Consider the following 27,073-nt stretch of genomic DNA (forward strand, 5'->3'; position numbering starts at 1 on the left):
AAAGTATATTTCGCCTTCCCCATACGACCTGCAGATTTCTCATTCTTTCAATGCTCATTGGCAACTGAGTAAATTGAATTACACCAAAAAGTAACAAAGGGTATTTCAGTCAGTTTTCCCTAGATTTCAGTTACATAATACAAATCTCAGACTGTGATTTACATCACATTTCATTTCTACAAGGACTTCATGTATAAATAAAAAAATACAACATACAAACTCTTAAATAATTTATTTCAAACAGTTGTGCAATCTCAAATTGTCCGTTACATAACTGTTAACAGTCTTTCAGACAAATACAACCTGGCCGAGTCCAGAAATCATTCTCAACTAAACACAGTAATTTATCTTTCCAGGTGACTTATCTGACATTTATTTACATTACATACATATATAGATACATTCCATTCTCAGAAAACATTACTTCGGTTACATCTTACGGGAATCGCAAGGGGTAGGGAAATGACACAAAAATTTACAGTATTCCGATGCACAGTAAGTCAGGAGGAAGGGTACTGATATTACACTTTTTGTGGGAGTTTGGTACACACAGAAGATAATTGTCACACATTTCACTACAACATACAACAAATACAGACCAAACCAAGGAATTCACGGCAGTCAGCTCTTGCAGAACCTACATTTCACTCAGTTTCTGAAACTGACTACCAGTGGTCTCCTTTAGTTCAATTCATATGCATTTGATGTGGATACATATCTTATATAATATAACATCCAGTTTACAACTCTGCTCTGAACATATAAATTTTATATAATGTAACATTGACTGACAATCAGTAGTTTTACACAAATTTGCATAATTTGACATCCATGTTAACTTACGCAGTTACACAAAGAGAACACACAGCACGATAAAACCAGGGGAACATATACGATTCTACAACTAAGGAGGGGTAGCATCAGATAAGCCATCATTTTCTATTTGTCAGCTAGGGGGAAGGGAGTGGCATCAGGTAACGGAAGAAATGCGTGATCAGTGAGTAGGAGAGGCTTCCATCAACCTCGACACCGACATAAAGGAATGTGTGTCCATCTGCGTTGTTCGATCACAGATGTCTCTTATATTACATCTTTAGTCACCATTCTCATTGTGGATCTCTCCTGAAGGATTTCACATTTAAAACTTTGGAGTACACTAATTGTGAAATTATTACACTTCATTTTTAGGTGACCAACACCAAATCACATCGAAAGTACCCAAAACTTCTACAGTTCACTGAGCAGGAAGAGCAAGGGATGGCCATACAATGAAAGATAATGCATATTATTACACGTTTTCAGACAGTATCAAGCACAACCTACTTATTCCTAGTTTCAGCATACAGTGGCAGGGATTCGACCAATTATTTCTCATCACAAGATCGAGACTCATTGCACAGAAAGTAGTTGCCTAACATTCGCTGTAGGCTGTGTCTGCCGGAGACCCATAAGGATACCGGTGTTCACGATGTTCGCGGTGCTCACGGTGGTGATGCCGCCGGCGATGGTGGTGGTGGTGATGGTGAGACTGTTGCTGTGGCTGTGATTGGGGCTGTGACTGTGACTGTGGCTGTGGTTGTGACTGTGGCTGAGACTGTGCATGTGCATGTGCATGTGCATGTCCATGTCCATGTGGATGTGGATGTGGGTGTGGATGTGAATGTGAATGTGGCTGTGGCTGTGGCTGCGGCTGTGAATCTGACTGTGACTGTGACTGGGAATCTGATTGTGAGTGTGGATGTGACTGTGTCTGGGTCTGGGACTGTGGCTGGGGCTGTGACTGTGACTGTGGCTGTGACTGTAGTTGTGGCTGTGTCTGCTGATGCTGCTCTTCACAATCGTGTGGATCGTACCCATGAATTCCATAGTCACGAGTGTCGTAGTCGCGAGGGTCGTAGCCACCGATGCCGTAATCGTAACTATTAGCTTCGTAGTCACGTGGATCGTAATCACATGAATCGTAACGTTCAGGTTCCAGATGGCAAACGACTGTCTCACCGTCAAGTACAGCAACTGTGCGAGCATTGCGTGCACGTGGTGTAGTCGTGTCACGATCGCCACCCGAGATTAGTGGCCTGTGGTCCAGGCCGCCGACGCTACCACCCCTCAGTGTCCCAGCAGTTGTACCCGCACCTCCACCACGCCGCCGTGAACTACTTCCTGCACCTCCGTGCACAGGCACGACACCTGCTCGTCGCCCGACCTCCTCGTAGACGGGATCGGCATCACGGATTTCGGTGTAAGTGTGGTTCCAGGGACTAGGAGAACGTGGTGCTCCACCGACATTCCCAGCAGTACGGGCTTCCCTGTCCCGCACAGCCGGTTGCAGACGTAACGTACTCGGGTTAGCACTTGTCCCAGAGTCCTCTTGCTCAGAGCCACCGTGTCCAGAATCACGGCTGTACGATTTAAACGAAATGTTCTGCAAATGGAAAAGAACACGTAAGTATGTTGCTGAAACAAGTATATTCATACCGTAACAAATATTTATTGCTGAGACCTCATCTGTATGTTACATAGTGGCATAACATTGTACACTGACACACGAATTCGTGCATTCAGAAAATAGCTCTTCTTTTAATAATTATCATGTGCCTGCAAGTCTGTCTAATATGTAAAGGGTACATACAATTTTACCAATGATTAACAAAAGAATATTTCCTGAAATGGCAGCACTGTAAGAAGAATACCCAGAACAAACACTTTTTATTAGAAAATATTTATGAAAAATTTGTGTTATTTTACTGAGCAGAGCACTTAAAGTGTGTAACAGTTTTGTACATACTTAAATCGTATTTTCAGGAAATACTGACAAAATTTCCAACTGACTGTATATCCTCATCCCTTTCCTTGTCCGCCCCAGTAGCTGAGTGGTCAGCGTGACGGATTGCCGTCCTCTGGGCCCGGGTTCGATTCCCGGCTGGGTCGGAGATTTTCTCCGCTCAGGGACTGGGTGTTGTGTTGTGTTCATCATCATTTCATCCCCATCCGGCGTGCAGGTCGCCCAATGTGGCGCCGACTGTAATAAGACCTGCGATATGGCGGCCGGACCTGCCCCGCGAGGGGCCTCCCGGCCAATGACGCCAAACGCTCATTTCCATTTCCATCCCTTTCCTTATACACGACATAATTAATCAAAGTAATGGCAGTTATGAGTCACAACATTCATTACTCTGCCCTTCCCTGTGGTGGTTTAGTCTACAGTTTGTACAAAAATAAATGCTCCTGTTCATTAAATTAATATACAACTAATTTTTTAACAATTCCTTGTTATCTCTTCCTGTGTATCAGCGGATAAATATCGGATTTTAATTCCTGGAGCTGTAGAAGGAAAAGCAAACTATTTTCCTGCACTAGTTTCCTATACACTTTCTTAGCTCTTTCTTTTTGGTGCTTGTCACACAAAACTTCAGCTTCTCCCAGGCACATATTTTAACACTAGTGTAGCTGCTACAGCGTAAGAGAAGTTTCTGTTTTTGCAGTACACACACACAATTATTTATAAAATTAATATAAAATTTAACACACAATAATTATATGAAAAAGAAATATAGTTACTGCATAAGTAAGAAGTGTGTGTAAATTAAAAGACTAATGCTATTGCACATCATATCAGACTATAAATTTCTTGAACTGATTTTCTCCATCCCACTGTGGCACATAAATTTGCTAAGACTGGCACATGCAGTAGAAATTAGTGATACGACTGTCACCATATCCAGCAGCAGTGACTGCAAACCAAGCCCCCAAAGCGCTGCCTTGCTGTTGCACACCTTAGGCAGTTCATTCTAAGAGAAACATGCAAATAACCATGGCCCGTGTTTAGTGTGCCAGCATCAAGATAGGCTTTAATTTAATAAGCAAAACTGAAGCACTTGAAAACTGTTTTAGTAGTTAATGTAGCCATGAATGTGTGCAGTATCAAGTGAAAGACTTTTTAAATCTGTCTACATGAACCACCACCACCACTGATTTAAGTTTAGAGCATGCATAAATATATATATATCGGAGAAAACAGTGATATAGCTCTCTCCAAAAGTGCCTACTGTAACTGATAATCAGACAGTCTGATGGTTATATGTTGGTTGGACAGTCTCTTGGCAAAATAATAGAATCTTTATATAACTATCTAAAGTCTGCCTTTTTCAGTGACGTTAGTAATTTACTGCTCATAATCCATTAATTATTTTTTTAAAGTCAAGTACAGTAAAATGCAGTCACAAATATCAGTCTTCACATTTCTGATTTCTGTGTGTGTTACTGCTCAAAAATCTTATTAAAATTGCATCTGAAATAATTAGTTTAATAAGGGACAAATTCCAAATACTGTTGCAAGTCATAGTTTTAGAATTTCTGAATTAAATTTTGTGTGTTCATCATTATCACAGCACTATTCTTTAAAAAAAATACACTGCTTGAAACAAAACAAACACATAACAGTTCAATGAAAGCATGAATAAGTCCTCTGAAATACAACATTTCATCATTTGTTCTTAAAAGAACAGAAATCTTTTAATGGGAAATGTGAGTACCCTTGTGTAAGTGGAGGGTACTGATATGTTGCACCTAATTAATTTCCTTTTGGCATGTAAACCATTTCCTGATGAAGAACCTTGGTTTGTTTCCTTCTGACCAAGTACAAATGAGACAGCTTACGTTAATTGTGTGTGCCTATAGCCAAAAAATTATATTTCTATCAGAACATATAAAGTAAAAACTAAGTTTAACTAAAAGGATTTGTTGTCTTTACCTAAGCAATTTGTAGCACCGCTTATAACACTGAAGATTGTTAATAGTCATGTTAAGCAAATGCTGAATTGCTCCTTCATTTGTTAGCTACTTACCTCTCTCTCTCTCTCTCTCTCTCTCTCTCTCTCTCTCTCTCTCTCGTGTGTGTGTGTGTGTGTGTGTGTGTGTGTGTGTGTGTGTCCGTCCCAAAATAAGAGAACAAAAGTCAGTAACAGTGATCGCTGGTTCTATCAAGTTTTCTATATGTGTAATCATTTCTTTCTTTATTTTACGCTTCTATTGCATGTTGAACTTAACTTAGTGATAAAAGAGTCCTCCAAAGAGCATCTCACCCATTACGGCTGATAAAATCCAAAACATCGACTTTCAACTCCATGCGCGTCAAAGAAAATCATTCACTCGATGATACTACATTGCAGAGAATGTACTACCATAAATCTTCAAAGAAAAGAAGTTCTGCTACCCTAATTTACAAAATACCTTTGATACACAAAGTCTGGTCAACTCTAATGTTTTGTTAGAAAATAGCTACATAAAATGAAAATGTCTACTAGACAAAATAAGGCACAGAATTATCATACTGCATTTCCCTTCTACTCTCTTCACTGTTGCCACCACTGTATGTACAGTCACTCATTATATGAATGTAGACTTACTTACAGCTAGCACTTATTTTACTTGGTAGCATACCTCCCACAAATTACAGTGATTTGATTTTGTGTTCCAGTCAGGCACAAAGTTTTAACTTGTGACAAGTTACTATTCCAGTGCATAGTCCACAAATATCTCATCATTTTTCAGTTCCTAATTTATGCAATTATCTGCTGCTTAACACTTGGGCTACTCTACAACGAGAGTTATCTTCTGAAATACCATTATTCCTATTCAATGTGGATTTTCCATTGTAGCATCATAATTTTGATGGAAAGGTAGTCAGTGTACCAACAAGCAAGTGACTAAAAATACAAATTACTAATTTTTACTATTACTAAACTGTTCCACAACATTTAAATGTAAAATTGTTCTACTTAAAAGGACTCTGTTGTTAGAATGCTATGACATGAAGGAAAAACCACTCTAGATTACTACATCTTTACAGCAAAGATCTCTTTCAGTGACAAGGTACAAGAGATCTGCAGCTACTCTACTCATCTTAAGGAACTCCCAGTTTTAAAAATCAATCTATTATTTATTAGTTGATGTACACTTAAATTTAGCAAAAGGCTTCAGGTGACAGCTACTACTCCCAACACCCATTCTTCCTGAAGTACAAGAACAAAGTTACTACACCACCTGTTTTGAAATAATTGTTTCAGGAAATGTGGAGGACTTCATTATAACTATAATCTGTATTTTTACATTTTTAACATTTCATAACAAATTAAAATTTCATGGCCTTTATATCTGTACAGTCATCAACAAATATGAATCATTTGAATAATACTTAACTAGTGACATAAATGACAAATACAAGTATGAAAAACAACAATAAGGATGAACCAAATACAACATTTTAACTTAAATGCATGAACACTTAGCAAAAATGAATGGATCTAAGCTTGCATGTCTTCCCATATAATAATTCTGGTTTTGTAGGGTGTGATGATGATCATAGTGAGGTGTGCTGGCAGGGAAATAATAAAACCATAAAATTAATGAATTTCACACCAAAAGCTGTATAACAGAATGTATGCCAATAAAAAGATATGCAAAATTCTACAACAGAACTTTTTTTCCCAATCTTTTCCATTTGTTATACACTAGAATAAATTATTTCTATGCTAGGTACTACAGTTAAAAACAAAAAGTAATTAAGAACATCCAGAACTTAAAGAGCTCTAAAAAGCAGTATTTTCACCATAGAAATGAACTGAAAGAACTGTTGTTATGGAAAGACAAGCTCTGTGTACTTGCTCCACATAGTGACACACACAATTAAAGAACATTACCTAGAAAAGAAATAAAGAAAATATGAAAAACAGTTCAAACACTGAAGTTTAACTTGTGAATTGGCTTGTTTCTGTTGATGAGAAGGAAAAAAGTATAATACAATTAACACTTTGAAAAATTTAACTATCATTTCTCAGTTTCCATTCAGTTATTGACTGTACATGAGAAAGGAAAATTGTAAAGTTCTTAGTAATTGGTTTTCAGTCACCAGGGAAAATAAATGAAGACTTATTTCTCCACTAAAAAATGGGGTAAGCATATAGAATATTGCAGCCATCCCGTAAATCAATCATATTTGTTAAAATTCCATCTGCATTGGATTTTACTACCAACAAAAGATCAAACAGCATGTAAATGAGATCATGTAAAAATTCTTCCTATTCCACTGCTATTTTTATAATTCTCCCATTCTATGCATATTTCGTACCCACAATTCATATTACCCAGAGAAGTTATATGATGTTATTTTTAAAAAGTCTAACAATAACAGATAACTCTGCAGCAGAGTAAGTCGTGCATGTATGTCAAAATCAAACACGAAGTTTTGGAATGGATGGTACTTTATCTTGATCAATTACTATTTGCACAGTTATATGCTGGAAGAGAGTGAGGGTTGTAGCAGGTCAACAGACATTTGGAATTAGTGGTATTATCAGTGAAGCAAGTTATGGCCACAACAATTTGTGGAAGAGGCACCAGTTTTCAGTCAGGTATTAGAATGTGGCATAAGAAAAAATGTACAAGTAGCAGCAGCTTAACAAAGACTGGCCACGTGTTCTCTTCATTAGTAAGGTAGTCTTTTTAGATGGAATGTGACATGTTTAGGAATTTTTTGAATGTGTACATTAAACAGACTGCACAGACATGTAGTGCTCCGATGGCTATATGCCATCAGATGATGAAAAACAAACATAAGGGAACGAACAGGAATTTAATAAACAAACCTAAATCAAACAATGAATCTGCTTAAATTCTTCTTAGGTTTGCAGCCAGGTGGTTTTACTAAAAGGGCATGATATTTTGCTACACAGTATTACAGGTTTCTTCAAATGATGCAGAAACATTTTGGAAAAGAATGAATTTGAAATCATATTTAACTGATTGTGCAAAATATTGTGCTCTTTCAACACTATCAGGCTGCAAGCTTGAGAAGTATACAAATAATTATTATTCCATGAAACTTTATAGGGTACAACAAATATCTGCTTTCAAATGAAATTATATTGAAATAACATTGACCAACACAATCCACAGCAGTCCTAATAGAATTAGCACAGACAATACTGCTACAGCAGAATGTCTTGCCATGAAAAATAGGAAAAATATGACCATGTTTCAGTACTGAGAACTGCAATTTGCAGCACCATATATTATTATATGAATTTAATTTCTCACTTTATAATAAACAACTACATTTTTACTATAGACATCACCACTGCCAAATACTGTCATCGACATTTTAACATGGCCAGAGACAAATAACACCTTGCTTCAAATAAAGAGTAAGGTGCTTTTACAGAATTAAGAAGAAATCTGAAATATGTCTGTTTTCCACTGATCAAGTCAAGATATGAAGGAAGCACCAACACTATCACTCTGTTTAACATAGTGTTGTAACATTCAGGTCATCTTCTGCCACTAAATGTCTAATGACATACTATAATGGGAGACACAACAAGCACATCATAATTTTCCGATCATAAGGACCTTTCAGGAATAACCAGGCAGAAACAATGTTAAATATTCAAAAGGTAATTGGTAGCTTCAATGAACTGTCTAGAGAAGTCCTTCCACTTCATCTGATACTTCTTTCATATTACAGAATATTTATTGTGTTACTCAAATTAAGTTGCATGCTAAAATGTTGCAATAAACCAACAAATGGGGCTAGAGAAGAATGTAATGGACTTGACTCAAGGGTGAAATCTAATCCCAATGATCTTTTCTTGTTCCTTTCAGTTAACTTCGAGTGTTTACAATTATGTTTGGCATGAATATGGTTTTGTGTATGTCAAAAATGATACAACTCAATTTCTAACATTCTTACCAAGAATTCCAGCTATATCATCACTTTCCCACTTCACTTCAATTTGCATCTCTAGTCATAAAACATATAAAATTGATTTTACACAAAAAAGTATGATAATTCTTTATGGGCTGTACACCTCAACAATTTCAGTTCAGTTCACAACTTGAACTTTTCTTTCCATATTCCATTTGCTTTGGGTTTCTTCCCTATCAGTCAGATATCTACAACACAGAAAGGAGCACAGAGCTCAGACAGGTTGCTTATAGGATGCACGAAGGAAAGGGTCTGGCAGCGTGCACGGTCACAAAGACTGACGCAGAGAAGCATGCACGTTAGGCTCACCTTTGACATCAAAGATTTACGGAGCGATGCCAGGTGCCCAGTGGAGGCTGGGGTCAAGGTTCGGAGAGAAATGGTATTTGATTTAGGTTCTGATACTTCATGTTCTGAAAGGACAGGGCAGTGAAGGGGGGAAACACACACCTCGACGGCCGGTTCCACATCAATCCGGATGTCGCTGTTGAGACCGTTGGCTGCAGTGCCGAGGCAGTCGTGACTCCGCAGTGTCAGCACATACTGAAACACCCACATACCTCAGCCAGCACCTCACATGAACGTGTACGTGCAGCCACTGCTAGTCCCGGTTCTTCAGCAGCAGTTTTGAAACATGATGGATGAGACATTCAAATAATTCTGAACCTTACATCTACAACTTCAAACTAAGTTGTCAGATATTTCAAATTACTCAAATTAAGAAGACACCGTGTGTGTTTTGTGATGAATGTCTGTTGTCTAGTGAGAATGTCTAATGATCAGAAAATATGAAATAATGTTACAAACAGAAATGGTGTCACCCACAAGTCACCACTTTCGATGGATGATGTTTCTGGCCAAATAAAGAAAACTGTGTGCCTCAGTCTTAATAACATTTCGCTACTGTAATACACATATCTTGGCAAGACAGTTTTACGTTGACTGCTTTGTTATTGTGGATGCAGTCTTACCACAGCATATAGCAACTTAAAGTAAGTTGCACGAAACCATAAAAGAACAAAGTTGAGAATATACAATGAAGTTGATCTTTACGACATATCAAGGAATACTACTAGATTTTAGACCTGTAGACAAAATACTGCAACAGCAGATGACCTACACAAAATACCATAACAGAGTTCTTTACTGTCAAACAAATAAATATTTTACTGTAAAAGTTTGCAGTATAAGTAAGGGTGGAAGAATTGAGAAGATTTCATGAAATGGTTGCAAAAGTAACCTCATACATGTAGCACACACATGGAGAACATCCATTTTATAAATGCTCTGCAGTATCTTTTGCAAGTAATTTTACTAATGAGAAAAATCTACACTCCAACCAGATTATTAATTCCTGTGTATTGTGAGTGAACTTTCTTTTCCACTGAGTGAAGACAGTCATCATCTTAGACCACAGTTTCTCTTCCAAATATAAATTCTGAATCAATGTGAGATAATATGAAATATAGAGGCTACAGTCCTGAAAGTAATAGACTCAAGTTATGAATCTAAAGTTATCTGAAGTATTGTATGATTAATACACACACTTTCTATCACAGTGTGTTCCCAAAGCAAATACACATAACAACCATATTTAAAAAAATTCTCTCAGAGAGAAAGTTATCAATGGAATGAAGTAACCATAAAGGGTATTTCCCATAAGTATATGTGAAGTCACTGTTATGGTCAAATAACTATTTTCATGAAAAGACCATATGAAAAAGAATGGGGAAAAAGAGGGAGTGGAAAAAAGAGCACATTGGCTGAAGTGAAGAAAGGGGAGATTGTATAAATTTGATCTCTCTCAGTAACATCTTTATCAGTTCAGACACAGATTACACTGTGGTACAAAGAATGAGGATGGAAGAGCCATGCATTACTATTGAATTATCACTTGCTGAAAGCACTGAAGTGCTGAACCAAGTAAGAATCAAATACAAAGGAAAAATTCTCATGCTAAAAATTCACTAATGTCCATCTCCAATGGAATACAATAAAATCTGTCTGCAACAAAATGTGTAATACATACACCATAGAGAATTTCTGTGAATGTTGATTAAATCATGAAAAGTATTACGGTTCATAGTCTTGCAAAATGTAAGGAATTGCATTGAAAATAGTAGGTTACCCTTTGTGTGAAACCAAACACATGTATAATTTTGAATGAACTGAAAATGTAATTCGAGTATAATAATTATTGGTCTTGTAGGCTTGGTGTTGGTACACAAATCCACTGTTTAAATATCTTTATACAAATATTACCTGACTCAATTAAAACTTACTTACAGAAATATATTCTTATATTCAGTATCATAGTGCCACAGTTGCTAGATTTGTTCTTCCATTCCGGGCTCCAAAATTGCTTCAGTTTCCAGAAGCAACTATGGCACTGCAGAAGCACATCATATTTGATGTACACTGGTTTAAGTAATACTTACAAACAACATGTTATAATTTAGTTTTTCCTTCTCAGTTATAAGGCTACAAAAGTGGCACAAATGTTATATAAACATGGGCACAGCATTCACGTATCAGTGTATTCAGTTCTATAGATGAAAGCTTTCTTGGTAGAACATGTTTTATCTGTGAGCATAATGACAGTCAGTAGCTCATATTTACTCAGTTTCAGCAGACTTTTGAAGCACATGGTATTTTTATCAGTAAAGTACTCCAAAAAGCCCACAGAAGTGCCGACCCAGCCACTCCCAACACCACACGGTGCAGCGCAGCGCAACCGTTAGCTCCGTGCCGACATGCAAAAGCCACTACACTAGGCGAGGCAGGCAGATTAAGGCGGGCCCCACCACAGCGGTCGAGCGGTCACTTCGACGGGGCCTGGCCGCCTGACAGAATTGCCACAGCGTTACCTTGAGCGTGCCGGGTCGCAGGGACGGGGGCGCCGGGGCTGTGGTGGGGCCGCGCCCGAGCGAGCGCCCGCGCCGAAGTCGAGGTACCCACGCTAGTGCCGTGCGGTGACAGGGCCGAACTGTCCGTCGAGTGGGAGTTGGGATTGTTGGCAGCGTAACCCGAACCAGATCCCGAGCCCGATCCGGAAGCCATGCCACGTCCTCCGTGCTCCTTGGCTGCTCCGCTCCTGCTGCTCTTCTTCCTACACTGCAGCCACGGGTACCTCCGCACCAGCTTCCTGTATTCCTTTCGCACCTGATAAAAGTCACCAGTTTTGTAATTTCTCTCAGGTTGTTAAGTTCAGCTATTCTTATTGAATACTTTACACAGGATAAGATCTGAATCTATTTCTTGTGCTGAAATGTTTTGCATAAAATACAACAAATTAACACAGTTTCTATCACATGCATTTTGGGATGAGAATTTTTCTGTTTGTACTTAAAAAAAAACTCATGCTGACGACAGCAGAAATATCATGACAGTATGCTATACTGATAAGATAACTGAAGGAAAAGGAAGAGGAAGAAGAAGACGAAGAGAAAGAGAAAGAGGAGGAGAAAAAATTGTACTTTTAACCTTACTCCCATGATAATGAGTTAACTAGTGGATATTAATGATTCCAAGTACATTTCAGTTCTCCTTTAAATGCAGTTATTCATCTTATAACACAGCTGATCAAATCTGACAAGACATTTTATTAGAATTACCTGAGGTAGCTAAAAGCAGTGGGCAAAGATTCGAAGAAGAATTTATGTGACTAAATCTTCAATATTTTACCCCAGTGTACTAACTGCTCCTTTTTTCTAGTTGTATTCTGGTCATAACCCTACACAAAAAAAGAAAAAAAAGGAAAAAATCCTGGGTCAAATCTTAGGAGGAGTACTGGTATCAACATAGTGAGGGTAAGGAAAATTGACCTAGTCCCATACTGTCACATGGGATTACATAAATAACAGCCATCAGTTCTGCACCAGACAGACACCTTGAAGCTAATGAAAATATCCACTAAAATTAAATTTCAAATATTTGTTTGTAATTTGTATCTCAATGAATTATTGGGGAACATTTGAGACTCTGCATTAATTTCACTTTCCTTGGAAGGGATATGTCCTTCGAAACACATGATCCTGGGTACACTTTCTGTGAGCCAGTATCCATTAAATGTTGCTTTCTACAAACTGACACTGAAATTATTCGTTTGTCTGTCTGGCAAGACAGGAAGTGAATTCGGCTTCTGGAGGTTTTTTTGTTTTTTCTTTTGTGTGTGTGTGTGTGTGTGTGTGTGTGTGTGTGTGTGTGTGTGTGTGTGTGTGAGAGAGAGAGAGAGAGAGAGAGAGAGAGAGAGAGAGAGAGAGAGAGATGAGGAGGGAGGAAGGGGCTGTGAGGAAGTAGCTTCTCTCGCCTGCCAATCACTGGGTTACACTCATGGCTTTCCCAGAAAAATGCCATTCCATTGACTCTACATTGTTCCTCTCCTTTTTCAGTCATTAATCACAAACTGTAGAGATAAGTTCCTTTCCTGCTCAACTAATGGACAGCAAGCACCATTCTGATTCCTGCACCATATATTCTTTGAAGCATTACATTCCCTTAGTGAAATACATACACCAAAAAAAATTTTTACATCACCTCATTTCCAGGAGCTCCAGAACCTGTGCAGAAAATTGGAATAGAGATCAACATAAACATCATTTCCACCCTTTTTATTGTGCATGAAAACCACACACTGTATGTTGTACAACCATACAGTGAGACCTTCAAAGGTGGTGATCCAAATTGCTGTACACACCGGTACCTCTAATACCCAGTAATACGTCCCCTTGCATTGATGCATGCCTGTATTCGTCATGGCATACTATCCACAAGTTCATCAAGGCAATGTTGGTCCAGATTGTCCAACGATTCGGCGTACATCCCTCAGAGTTGTTGGTGGATCAAGTCATCCATAAACTGCCCTTTTCAATCTATCCCAGGCATGTTCGATTGGGTTTATGTCTGTAGAACATGCTAGCCACTCTAGTCGAGTGATGTCATTATCCTGAAGGAAGGCATTCACAAGACATGCACGATGGGGGCACGAATTGTCGTCCATGAAGACAAATGCCTCGCCAATATGCAACCGATATGGTTGCACTATCGGTCAGAGGATGGCATTCAAGTATCGTACAGCCATTATGGCGCCTTTCATGACTGTACGCAGCCCCACAGAATGCCACTCCAAAACAGCAGGGAACTTCCACCTTGCTGCACTCGCTGGGCAGTGTTTCTAAGGCATTCAGCCTGACCAGGTTACCTCCAAACACGTCTCCGATGTTTGACTGGTTGAAGGCATATGCGACACTCATTGGCGATGAGAACATGAAGCTAATCCTGAGTAGTCTATTCGGCATGTTGTTGGGCCCATCTGTGCAGTGCTGCATGGTATCATGGATGCAAAGATGGACCTCGCCATGGACATTGGGAGTGAAGTTGTGCATCATGCAACCTATTGTACACAGTTTGAGTCATAATACAACATCATGTGGCTGCACGAAAAGCATTATTCAACATGGTGATGTTGCTGTCAGGGTTTTTCTGAGCCATAATCTGTAGGTAGCAGTCATCCGCTGCAGTAGTAGCTCTGGGGCGACCTGAGTGAGGTACGTCATCGACAGTTCCTGTCTCTCTGTATCTCCTCCATGTCCGAACAACATCGCATTGGTTCACTACGAGATGCCTGGACACTTCCCTTGTTGAGAGCCCTTCCTGGCACAAAGTAATAATGTAGACATGATCAAACCGCAGTAGTGACTATCTAGGCATGGTTGAACTACAGGCAACACGAGCCATGTACCCCTTTCCTGGTGGAATGACTGGAACTGATCGGCTGTCGGACCCCCTCCATCTAACAGGTGCTGCTCATGGATGGTTGTTTACATCTTTGGGCGGGTTTAGTGCCATCTCTGAACAGTCAAAGGGACTGTGTCTGTGATACAATATCCACAGTCAACGTCTATCTCCAGGTGTTCTGGGAACTGGAGTGACGCAAAACTTTTTTTGATGTGTGTATATGATCCACAGAGATGATTTAGTGATCACTTATTAATGTTCTCAAAAGATTTCTCTGACGCATTTTCTGATTTATATATTTGATTTGACATAGTAATTGCTTCAATGTTAGCTCTCCTAGTGCCTCATATACTTGTTACTATATAGCATAGTAGTTACTACAGTGACAAATGGAGATGCGTATGCTAGTATGCATGCAAAACCACTTATTTCCTAACATGTGTCACATAATGACACAGGGACCATTCACTATGTTGCTTTTCACCACAAATTTCTGTTGAGTGCATCATCAGGTTTGTGACTTGTCACTTACATTTAATCCATGACCTCGTCTAACCATCACTTTTTGGGATAACCATCAGGTTGACTTCCTCCTATGTCATAATGGAGGACAGTTCTGCCATAGATTTGTCATAGCATTTAGATACATTGAGCATAGTATTTTGGAATATTGTCCTGGTATCCCAATCAGACAAGTTCAAAAGACAGCCACAAGGCATGGACCTAGATGACAGCAGCAAGGTGGCATTGCTAATACTTCTGAGTGCTGCTCTCACTGCCTCAGTGCTCAGTGCGGGGCACACCTCATGCCTATCGGCACCTACCGTCACGCCATAAAGCTATCAGTGCAAGGGTCTGTACATCATTTGTGCTCTGACTGTGTTCTCATATCATTCCTTGTACGCATTTTAGCTGGATTTCAGATATTGCTATGTTTATGCTCTTGATTTGGTTTGCATTCCAGACTTGTCATTCTGTTGTGCTGAACTGTTGTTTGTCCATCACTGTTGTTGACTTTCATGGTTTTTGGAGATTCACCATCGACACTCTCAGCCACTGTCTCCTGGTCATGTCAGACTCTGGTAACCATAATTATAGTCACCAGGAGATGGACTGCACAAATTGCACTTGTTGTAATGAGGTCCTGGGCAAGACCACAATGGTAGACTTTGTCCAGATTAATGTTTTACACTGCAGAAATAGATCACTATTTATGGAAATCCTCCTCATGCTCATTTATACGAAAATAACTGTAAATACACAGTAGAGCCAACTAGAGTAATAAGAACTCACACAGAGGCAGTTACAATTAACTTCCTTCTTGCTTATCCTCAAAGCCCTTGTGAAAACCATCATTTTCTGGGGAATTTCAAGTTAAAGGGGTAGTATTTTCAGAATACTGAAATGTGTTAACTTGGCATTTTGACAACTGTTTCACAATATGTATATTCATTAACAATATTTCTCTTTACACAAAAAATAGTGAAAAGCATAAATATAACACCAGAACCAAAAAACAATCACCACAAAGACCTCAAGGGGTTAACATAATTAGTAATCTGGAGTCAGATACACGGGTACATGAGTATTCAACAGCCTACCAAAGTACATTAAATGTTATTTGGATAATGCAGTAGAGTTTTAAGCCTGAATTAAAGAACTTTCCAACTCCTACTCTAGTGAACAATATCTTCTTATAAACTCTTAAAATTTAATGTTTTAGGTTATTGCATAATTAGAATTATCCTGTGTGGTAAATAACAATGTCATTTCACTGTATTAAATGTACGTCCTTGACGTTTCTCGACATCCTAGAGACTACTCTCCATGGCAGCCAAGGAATACAAATAATGTAATGTAATATGATACAAATAATAAATCTTACAAACAGATGATTTCTATTATTATATGGACACCTTAATGTGCCAGTTTTAGGTGTGTGTGGGGGGGTGTGGGGGGGGGGGGGGGAGTGGGGGGGGGGGGGGAGATTTTAAGTATGGTTTAGTAAGATACTGGTACAGGTGAGGCCCATTCTAGCAGTTTCATTGTCCCTTATTTCCAATCAAAATTAAATCATTTTGCTTGAATTTAAAAAAAAAGCATATGTTTAGAAAGAAATGTAGAACATAACACTGATAATCATGCAGTACAAAACATGAGAAATTAATTAAGAAATATGTGTAACTATTCAGAAGTTGTTAACCATTTAATTTTTTACATGTCATTGTTTTGAAAATAAAACGAAGTAAGACCAAATAAGCTAAAAATCACAAAAAATGTCTTTTTTCTTTCTTATTTCAGTTCTACAAACTTTTTATTACATCATTTAAATTTAGTGGATCAGCAATTTCGAGCTCAACTGTGAAAGTGGCAAAACTGATTAGATGATTTTCTGTAGTTGAATGTAAAAAGTTCTCAATTAATTTTAACTTAGAGAAACTCTTTTTGTGACTTGCTACAGTTATTGGTGTCATCAGCAATATTCTTAAAGGACTAGTAAAATATGGGTCAAAATTTAACTTTGTAATTAATCTCATTACATTGTGTAACAGGACACTCTCCACTAGCATTACTTTTCCTCAACAGTAACTGTTGATACCAGTATTATTTTTTGAATTTTGGACAGGTCAATATAAACTCAGTTGCTATTCTGAAAACTTTCTTATAATTTTATACACAGTATGTTGTATTTCAAGCTAAAATTTATGAAACTGAATTACTTTGTAAAATGTTTTAGTCTTGATACTACTAGTTCTGAATGTACAGTTAAAATAATGTTTTTAGAAACATGTGAAATTGTGAACTATTGGCACAATACTTTAGTAGTTACTATGCTTATTTCTGGATTCATTTACAAAATAATAATCAAAAGTAATAATGTAACAGAAACTAGTAGAAATTCATTTGTTAAGAAAAATTGTAAACCCTTTGGAATATGGTTACTTTCACAGAGTGTGAGTCTCTGATGTGATTGGACGATTTTTGTATTTTGTGCTAGCAATGTAATTTTGGCTTTGTTAATGTGAAAAATCAAAAGACTGTATGATATACTAAAATATGAGAAAATAGAGTTACGTAAAAACAAAAATTCTGTAACAACAATCTTCAAATTTGTTTAGATTACTCCAACTGCAAGGACCTAAAATGTGACACTTTCAGCTTCACGAATCAGACCACTAGACAAGAAGAACTGGAGCCAACTCTACATGACAAGTTAAGTAAACTAGAAAGTTTACTGTAATCTTCGCTCCTCAAATCTCCATAAAAGACTAATGTGGACAACAGATGGGATTAAGAAGGAGGGGATAGATTACAATTGCTTAGACTTCCTTTTTTGTCGAAAGGTGCAGATACTGCTGAAATTTCCTCTGCTAACTGTAGCCCATTTATGTCAACAGATCCATCACCTGTTAAAATATATTCTAAATCCTTAGTATTTTAATAGCATTTCTTTGGATATGGTATTTAAATCATATATATTATATAAGAATTGAATATAGTTACTATGGTTACTAAGTCGTTTATATCTATCATCTAACACATTTTGTGCTTGATCAATTGTTAAATTTTTAAAAATGTATTTATTTTGTTCTTTTGGATCTTTGATTGGTTTATCTCAAGCTTCATATGAGAACTTCCTTTTTATTCTTATGGTGAATTCTTATGTGAATGGCTCACAGCTACCACTTGCCTTACCGCAAGCCATGTAGCGATAGGTCACTCAACCACGACATTGGTGTCTTGCAGCAAGAAAAGAGAACCTTGACCACCACAAAAAGTGGCAAAGATCAACCAGATGCTCTCAATTGTGCACCAACAGGCTTTGCGCAGTGAGACATGTCATCATCATAATGAAAATTTAGATAATTGAAGTGATGAAAACCACTCACATAACTACAACTTAAATTTTATGTTTGCACGCAGTAATTTTTTTCTATTACTGAATATTTAACACATCATTATTATTCTCACATTTATTGCCAAAATGGTTCCTCTAAATTTTGGTGCCCTGGACAAATTTGCAGGATGACCGCCCCTAAAGCAGGCCTTGTGTACAGGTCAGGCATGAACTACCACATTCCACATTCACAACCCTGTCACCATTTGCAAACAATTGCACTCTACCCATTACCCAATGCTTGGTGTACTACGTTTTGCTTCGTGTTATGCATTGCTTGCTGTTTTCTTATTTTTAAATGAGTGGTGAGAATAATCCTGGTCCATGACAGGATTCGAATATGACCGCCAGAAGGGATTGGCAATCCCCATGATCATTATGTCATTTCTGCTTTTGCATGAGAGCAGAAAATGCAGAGTCATAGGCTGCCAGCTCTGTGAGAGGAGGATAGAACCTTATCTCCTGCTCTGTTCCACTCCCTTCATGCGGTCTACGTTCTCGTTTGTTTACGCCTGCTATGTTATAGCGTCTGTATTCAGTCAAAACTTCCAATCAAATATTTTGGAACCGCACCAGTAGACAATAACTAAATAATACAATTAAGTATCTCTTTCTCCTTCACTTTAATTTATGTGACAAAGCACAAGCACAGAATTTTCCTTCCAAAAATGTGTGTAACTTTGTACTTAAAGCAAAATTAAACTTTATTTATTTATTTATTTTATTTTATTTTTTTATTAACCTGGATGGTCTAAGCTTGGACACAATGTGTGGTTAATGTTTCTGCCAGAGCAAATACAAGATTTCATTTAAAAAAATTTAATACTTAAAATTTCACTACTACTTTTCTAGTCCAAAATCATTTACGGCTGAAGTTGTATTTCACACACAGTAACCTACAGTACACACTTCTAAGATCAAATACATCAAGAGATAATAAAATACTTAATACAACAGATAGAATGTCTGCCAGAACAAAAGCATTTTGCATCTATGTGCATACTCTGCACAGTATTAGGTGGAGAGTACATACTGCACCAGTGTTATTTTACCCTCTTCCCATTTTGTTCATGGATAGTATATGGGGAAAAGACTGTCAGTACCAACTCTGTACGAACCTTAATTTCTCTCATTTAAGTGATATGGTCATTACTCAAGATATTATGGAAGGAAATACATTAGTGGAAGTAATACATTTTTACACTCTTTTTGGAACATGGGCTCTTGAACTTCTGTGTGGAAGGCTCTCCTTGATGCACTCTTTTTTTAAGTGCCCCCCCCTTTGCAGGTTATTGACATTTCTATGATATTCTCACACCGACTAATCAAACCAGTTATCAGAAGTGCTGCTCTACTTTGAATGTCTTGTGTTAATCCGACTTCATAAAGGTCCCAGTCTGATGAAACATTACTCAAGTACTGATCAGAGGTGGAGGATATTGGTGTTTAATGTCCCGTCGACAACGAGGTCATTAGAGATGGAGCACAAGCTCAGATTAGGGAAGGATGGGGAAGGAAGGCGGCCATGCCCTTTCAAAGGAACCATCCCGGCATTTGCCTGGAGTGATCTTGGGTAATCACGGAAAACCTAAATCAGGAAGGCCAGACGCGGGACTGAACCGTCGTCCTTCCGAATGCGAGTCCAGTGTGCTAACCTATATCCACCTTATAGGTATTCATTATTCCAATCAGACTTCCAAGGGCTCCAGTTCTATATGATGCCTGTAGATTCCATGATACAATTCTTATATTCCTTGCTCATAGGGTTGTTCATGTTCTCAGGGTTCAGCACCTTGGAGTTGAGAGTCAGAACTGAGTAGGAGAAGCTAAGTGACTTTGACTTGCTTAAAGTCATACTTTGTGCATCACTATCCCATTTGAACCCCACCCCCTGTCCTCTCAACCCTTCACTATGCACCACTCCCCACTGACTCCAGTATCTGTTTATCACTTACCTAGGCTGTGCACCTGCCACCCTGCCAAAAGTATTCATAGCCAGCAAACCTACTGCCTCCCTCCAAGCTGCAAGCTAGCAATAACATCCCCTCTTACTGTCTCCCACATCTCTCCCCTCTACACACCACACCCAACACAACCCTCACCCCAACAGTCCACCTGCCAAAATGAAGTCCTGGCACTGTTTGTCCAGCTGGCGAAAAGTAGTGGTGCAAGGTGTGTATGCTGGAATCCAAAAGCCAGCAAGTTTTCTTTCTCTTTTGTGTGTGCCTATTGAATACTCAATGTTTCTGCCATTCAGAGAATGGTGCCCTTCACTCCAACAGTATTTACATTCTGTCAGAACCTTCTGTAATATACAGAAGAAAGATTATCAGAGTGATAAAGTTAGCTAAATGCAGAGATTCAAGTCTGCCACTTTTTAAGTCTGGAAATAATCCCTCTGCCTTCTTTGTACACACTAATGGCATCTCAAAAGAAAAAACATCTTGAGATGTGACTGTGATGTTCATTCTTTTGAAATTAGGCAGAAGCTTAACCTACACATAAACATAGTAAGCACAAATTTACACCGAAGTATATCATTTTATAGTTCTGTTATTACCTAAATGTGTTTCAACTCTTTATATGCTATCTTCAGTGAAATATTTTTTTCTTTCCCACATAACTCTACTACTTGTCTATATTGGTAGACTATGAGAATGTGTAGTGGATATAAAGTTCCCAGCATCCATAAGTAACAGTGTCATGTGCGAAATGAAATTAACAAAAAATCCCAGTGATAATAGCACATTAAGTGCTGAAACACATTTGGGTAATAACAAAACTATAAAACAGAGTCTTATACAAGGCAGAATTTCTCTCCAGCAGCGTTTTGCAATTCAATCAAAACTAGTTTTTACCTCATTCTACCTGAACGATCTTTCACCACAGACTACCTTTCTCCTCAAGACAAAACAGCTTAACATAAAATATTACTAGTGGACCATATGTAACAACGCATATGTAAGCTATATGTCGTGAATCATATTAATTTCTATTAGACACAAGTATGAAAATTACAAATAAAATAACAGCTGAAACTTGAACATTCAGACAAACTCAGATGTTGTCATAAGACATAAATTAATACAGAATCTGATAGTACTGTGAATCTCAGTCTACATATGTAGACGGCAAATACCCACAGATTTGTGGTTTATCAAAACTTATAAATATCACTGGCATTCCAACAGTTGATTTACAGGCTACATGCACGAAGAAAGATATTTATGAAAACTGAGCCCTAGAACAAAGCAGTTATAGCAAACAAGTAAGAAGAGCATATATTTCATGGAATGCAATAAGTACGGATTGGCTACAACAGATATCAGTAATATTCTTTTAGAGACATGTTTCTTTGCTGATTGCAACTCTCTACACATTAAATTGCATGCATAAAAATCAGGGACAAAAACAGTCAGCTTTTGACAGGATTTTTTTATGCTCAAAATTCAGGGATCATGTATATTCAAGAATGAAACTGATACACTAAGGTGGGTAATTTCTTAACTAAATACTCATGACAGCATATGATAATGTGCTACGAACAGAACTCAAATTCAGATCTTGGCATTGAAGATTGGGTTGTTTTTATTAAATTTCAGTCTGTAGATTGACTTCTTTGACAATGTTTTCACCATTTTAATAATGGGAGCTTGTAAGAAATAGTTAAAGAGATAAAACATTGCATTGGATCTAGGACAAAAAGGTTTTTCCCCAGTGTCATATTTATGTGACAGCACTTACAACAATTACTTGTAATTGTGTTTTCTATCTAAAACATCTTTCAAATCAAATATCAATTATTTGGTGATCTGGACATAACATTAACAACAAATAAATAAAATTTCTCACCTTGTCATTCTGAATGCAGTGAAAAATGAAGATAAACATTCCTTGAAAACTGTTCAGTGTTGTAAATATATATGCCATTGCAAGTGATTCTTCATTCAAGTAGAGTAATCCAAAGGTCCAGGTAAGTCCCAGCAAGAAAACAAGGACAATAGCTCCCCTCAGCCATGACCTAGAAGCACATCATTTTTTCAGAACTTGACCCATACAAAAACTGCATGTGCAGTTCAATACATCATTAGTAAAATTGGCTTCTCAATAACACCTAAGAATTAGAGAGTATCCAAATTTTTTGGGCAATAGTTGGGAATGTCACAACAATATACTTGCTGACATTAATTTAACAACACTTGACACAAATATAGCAATGTATGTTACAACTTTAGTTGTGTTCCAAGGTGAGCATTAATGAAATGTCTTGTGTACATTACACTACCATCTAGTGAAGAGCAGGTTCACAAATATGACACTGCATTCCTCAGTGAATTGCGAATGTGAATGTGACAATCAATCACTACTGACCGAATAGAAGAGGTGCTGAACAACTGATAGGCACGTACAATAGTAGATGTGAATAACCTTGTGTGAAAGTTTAGCTACATAATCACATTTTGTGTACAGGTATGTTTGCTGCTCAGGGCCTCTTCTATTTATCAAATATTCATCTTCCCGGACTACAACATATATTGCCACAATAAGTTACGTAAACACTTCAAGAGTTATTAACTTTTTTACCTAATGAATTATCTGAAAATGTATGGATACATTTATTGCATTTACTACATATAATAACTAGAAAGTGTTAATATATTACTTTTCTGGAACACATCTCTTCTTCCTTCCCCATCATACTTCATTAAACTACTTCTCAAGATCATCTTCACTCTTATGCTTTGCTGCCCCAAAATGAACATTCATCTTTCTCATTACAGTAGCTGGGGTATATCAAAGACAGATGTCACTATAAGAATATGAATGTCCATCTACCTAAGAGAATCTGTAGTTTGTCCACTTTCATTCATATTTGCAACTTGAAAACAAAATTAATAGTGATTATAATGATTATAAATTAATAGTGGCCAAAACTGACAGTGTCATTTTCTTTGTAAAATATGTATTTCATTTCACGGCTTTGTCATCCATTTTTCATAGAGTCACCAGCATCTTAACTGCACTAATCTGGCCAGTGAACCATAGATTTGTGAAGACCCACCCAGAAAATATTCAGAAAAAAATAATTGTTCTGAAAGCTATAACTGCTACAAACTATGTAACATTAACCTGCCAACAAAGCTTTGTGAATCATTCAGAAAGACAGAAAAAATAGTTTTTTTTCCCCCTTAAGAGAAATCTGATCATATGAAGACATACACTCGAGTGAAAAGAGAAAGTTGCTAACAGTACAGTACTCAAATGTATTTTTAATTATATTTGGCACTTTACAAGTCAGTTTTCAATTTATTCTCTTTATGATACAATTATTAATTTTTTGTAAGAAGACTGTTTTTAGTCTTTTCTCAGTGTCATAGAAGACTATTACCAAAATTTTCAAGGGCTGTCTATGAAGAACATTGTATTTCAGTAAGAGAAAGAGTAGCTTAGTTTGAGAGATATGAGTTTAAGAATTTACAGAAAGAAGACATCTCTTTACTCCGTTACATTTAAATATGTGGTGAATACTCCAGAAGTAAAGAATGAAGCATATATCTGACAGCTTACCAAGAAACATGTACATTGTGGTTACCACTTCAATTACATTACAGCAAGAGATCAGAAAATTCCTAACCAAAAGAGAAAACAGAAAGGTGACTCAATTTTACAATATTTACTTTCTGCTGGCTAGAAGGAGATTTACAGCACCCAAAACTCGGCTGATGGGTTTAAGAAAGAAATAGAGCTCAACAGATCTTTTCTGGTCAATCTCTAGCTTGTATTGTTTGCTTTGACTAAAGGAAACAACATGAGAATGCAAGTATGAAAGAAGGCTTGACTATTGTTGTTGTGGTTTTCAATATGAAGGCAAGTTTGATGCAGCTCTCTATGCTCGTCTGTCCCCTGCAAGCCTCTTCATCTCTGCATAGCTACTAAAACCTACATTCATTAGTATCTGCTTACAGTAATCAAGCCTTGGTCTCCCTCTGCACTTTTTACCCCTACACTTCCTTCCATTACAAAATTGACAGTTCCCTAATGCTTCAGGATGTATCCTATCAACTGATACCTTCTTTCAGTCACATTGTGCCATAAATTTCTGTTTTCCCCAATCTGATTCATTAGTTATTTAATCTACCCTTCTGGCATTCAGCAGTTGCCTATAGCACTGCATTTCAAAAGCTTATATTCTTTTCTTGTCTGAACTGGTTATCATCCACACCACACTCCAGATGAGCCTGCACTTCAAATACTCCCAGACTTGCTAACACTTCAGTCTATATTTGGTGTTAACAAATTTCACTTATTCAGAAACACTTCTCTTGCCATTGCCAGTCTACATTTTATAGCCTCCCTGCTTCACCCATTATCAATTATTTTACTGGCCAAAAGGTAAAACTCATCTACTACTTAAAGTGTCTTATTTCCTAATCTAATTCCCTCAGCATTAATTGATTTAAATCTACTATATTACATCAACTTTGTTTTGCTTTTGCTGATGTTAATCTTATATCCTCCTTTCAAGACTGTCTCTTCCATTCAACTCCTCTTCCAATCCCTTTGTGGTCTGTGACAGAATTACAGTGTCCTTGGCAAACCTCACAGTTTTTGTATCTTCTTCCTGAACATTAATTCCTCCTCCAAACTTTTCTTTGGTTTCCTTTATGCATGCTCAATGTACAGACTCAATAACACTGGGGATAGGGTACAACCCTTTCTCATTTGCTTCTCAATCACTGCTTCTCTTTCATGGCCCTTGATTCTTATGAACCCTAACTGCTGTCTGGTTTCTGTACAAGGTGTACATAATCTATCGTCCCTGTATTTTATCCTTGCTACCACCAGTATTTCAAAGAGTGTATTTCAGCTGAATTGTCAAAAGCTTTCTCCAAATTTAAAAAAGCTATAAACGTAGGTTTAGCTTTCCTTAATCTGTCTTCTAAGATAAGTCACAGTGTCAGTTCTGCCTCACACATTTCTACATTTCTCCAGATCCCAAACTGATCTTCCCTTAGTTTTTCCATTCTTCTGTAAATAATTGATGTCGATATTTTGCAACCATGACTTATTGAACTTTTTGGAATTGGAAGTACTACGTTCTACCTGAGGTCTGAGGGTGTTTTCCTTTTCTCATACAGCTTGTAAACCAGATGGAGTAATTTGTCATGACTGGCTCTCGTATGGATCTCAATCAGTCTGAGGGAATGTCGTCTATGCCAAGAGTCTTGTTTCCACATACATCTTTTAGTGCTTTGTGAAGCTAACATCTCCCAATTATGTCTCCTATTATATCTTTACATACTTCCTCTTCTCTTTAGATTACATAGTCCTGAAGTTTGTGTATATATCAACAATCTACATTCTATTCCTTCCATCTTTCAGCTTTTCTTTCTTTGCTTACTACTGGCTTGCTAAGAGCTCTTGACATTCATACTGCTGCTTCTCTTCTCTCCAAATTTCTCTATAAATGGCATCTATCTTCCCTCCATTTATGCACGCTTCAACAGCCTCACATTTCTGATCAAGCCATTCCTGCTTTACTAGTTTGCACTTCCTGTCAGTCTTGGTTTTTTAAGCATTTGTATTCACTTTCATCTGCTTCAGTTTTATACTGTCTCCTTTTTTCAATTAAATTCAATATCTACTGTGTCATTTAGATTCCTAATAGCCCATGTTTTTTTATGTATTTGATCGTCTACTGCCTTCACTGTATCATCTCTCAAAGCTACCCATTTGTCTTCTGTTGTATTTCTTCCCTGTTTCAGTCAATCATTGTCTGATGCTCATTCTGAAACTCAGAAAGACCTCTGGTTCTTTGAGTTTATCCAGACCCCATTTCCTTTTTTCCTACCTTTTTTCATTTGATTCAGTTTTAATTTGTTGTTCACATAAGCCTCTAGAAAAGTCTTGCATTTTAACAACCAATTTCGAAATCTTTTTGTTACCATTATATAATCAATCTGAAATCTTTGTGAACCCAAGGTTTTTTCCATGTACAGAACCTTATTTCACAATTCTTAAACCAAGTGTCAGCAACAATAAATTTTTTCTGAGTGCAAAATTCTACTAAGTGGCTTCCTCCTTCATTCCTTTCCCACAATTCATGTTCTCCTCCAACATTCTTTCCATCTCTTCACCTTCTGGAGCATAGCTAGATGTCGAATAAACTTGTGCTACTGTGCTGGGTGTTGAATCATGCCTCTCTCAGCTATGATAACATGTTCACTGCACTGTTTGTAGTAGCTTACCCAGATGCCTATTTTCTTACACGTTGTTAGGATTACTCTTGCATACCCCTACTTGATCTCATGTCAATAGCCATGTAGTGACCTGACCAGGAGTCCCATTCTTCCTCCCATCGTACCTCCCACTATATCTAACTTTGACCTACTCATGTCCCTTTTCAAATTCTAAGGATAGGCCAAAAGTCGTAGTTTTATCATTCTGTTGACTTCCAGACCAATCTGAAGAAATAAATGGCAGCTTAAGTCAAAATTTCACTTCACTAACATACATGGTCTCAAGTCATGTCATAATAGATGGCAGATTTTCAGACACCCCATGTATAGCATTTTGGAACTGCAGCAAATTCTCTGCTGCAAAGTGAAATATTCATTCTTGAAAAGACCCCTAGCCTGCGGCAGAGCCATTTCTTAGCAATATCTTTTCATCTACAT

The 27,073-nt window shown here is 37.6% G+C and overlaps 1 protein-coding gene across 1 annotated transcript in view; it reads right to left on the minus strand.

The window, feature by feature from the left end:
* Nucleotides 1–217: 217 nt before the first annotated feature.
* The window catches only part of LOC126470667 (latrophilin Cirl), a 781,142-nt gene continuing 754,286 nt past the window's right edge, over nucleotides 218–27,073 (minus strand). The window contains exons 16-18 of the mRNA XM_050098661.1: nucleotides 22,248–22,416; nucleotides 11,720–11,923; nucleotides 218–2,422 (exon numbers count right to left, since the gene is read on the minus strand). Of these exons, the coding sequence (XP_049954618.1) occupies nucleotides 1,412–2,422; nucleotides 11,720–11,923; nucleotides 22,248–22,416 (1,384 nt within the window). The 3' untranslated portion in view covers nucleotides 218–1,411. The remainder of the gene's footprint in view (nucleotides 2,423–11,719; nucleotides 11,924–22,247; nucleotides 22,417–27,073) is intronic.

This window comes from Schistocerca serialis, chromosome 3, assembly GCF_023864345.2.
Source record: "Schistocerca serialis cubense isolate TAMUIC-IGC-003099 chromosome 3, iqSchSeri2.2, whole genome shotgun sequence".
Classification (NCBI taxonomy): domain Eukaryota; kingdom Metazoa; phylum Arthropoda; class Insecta; order Orthoptera; family Acrididae; genus Schistocerca; species Schistocerca serialis.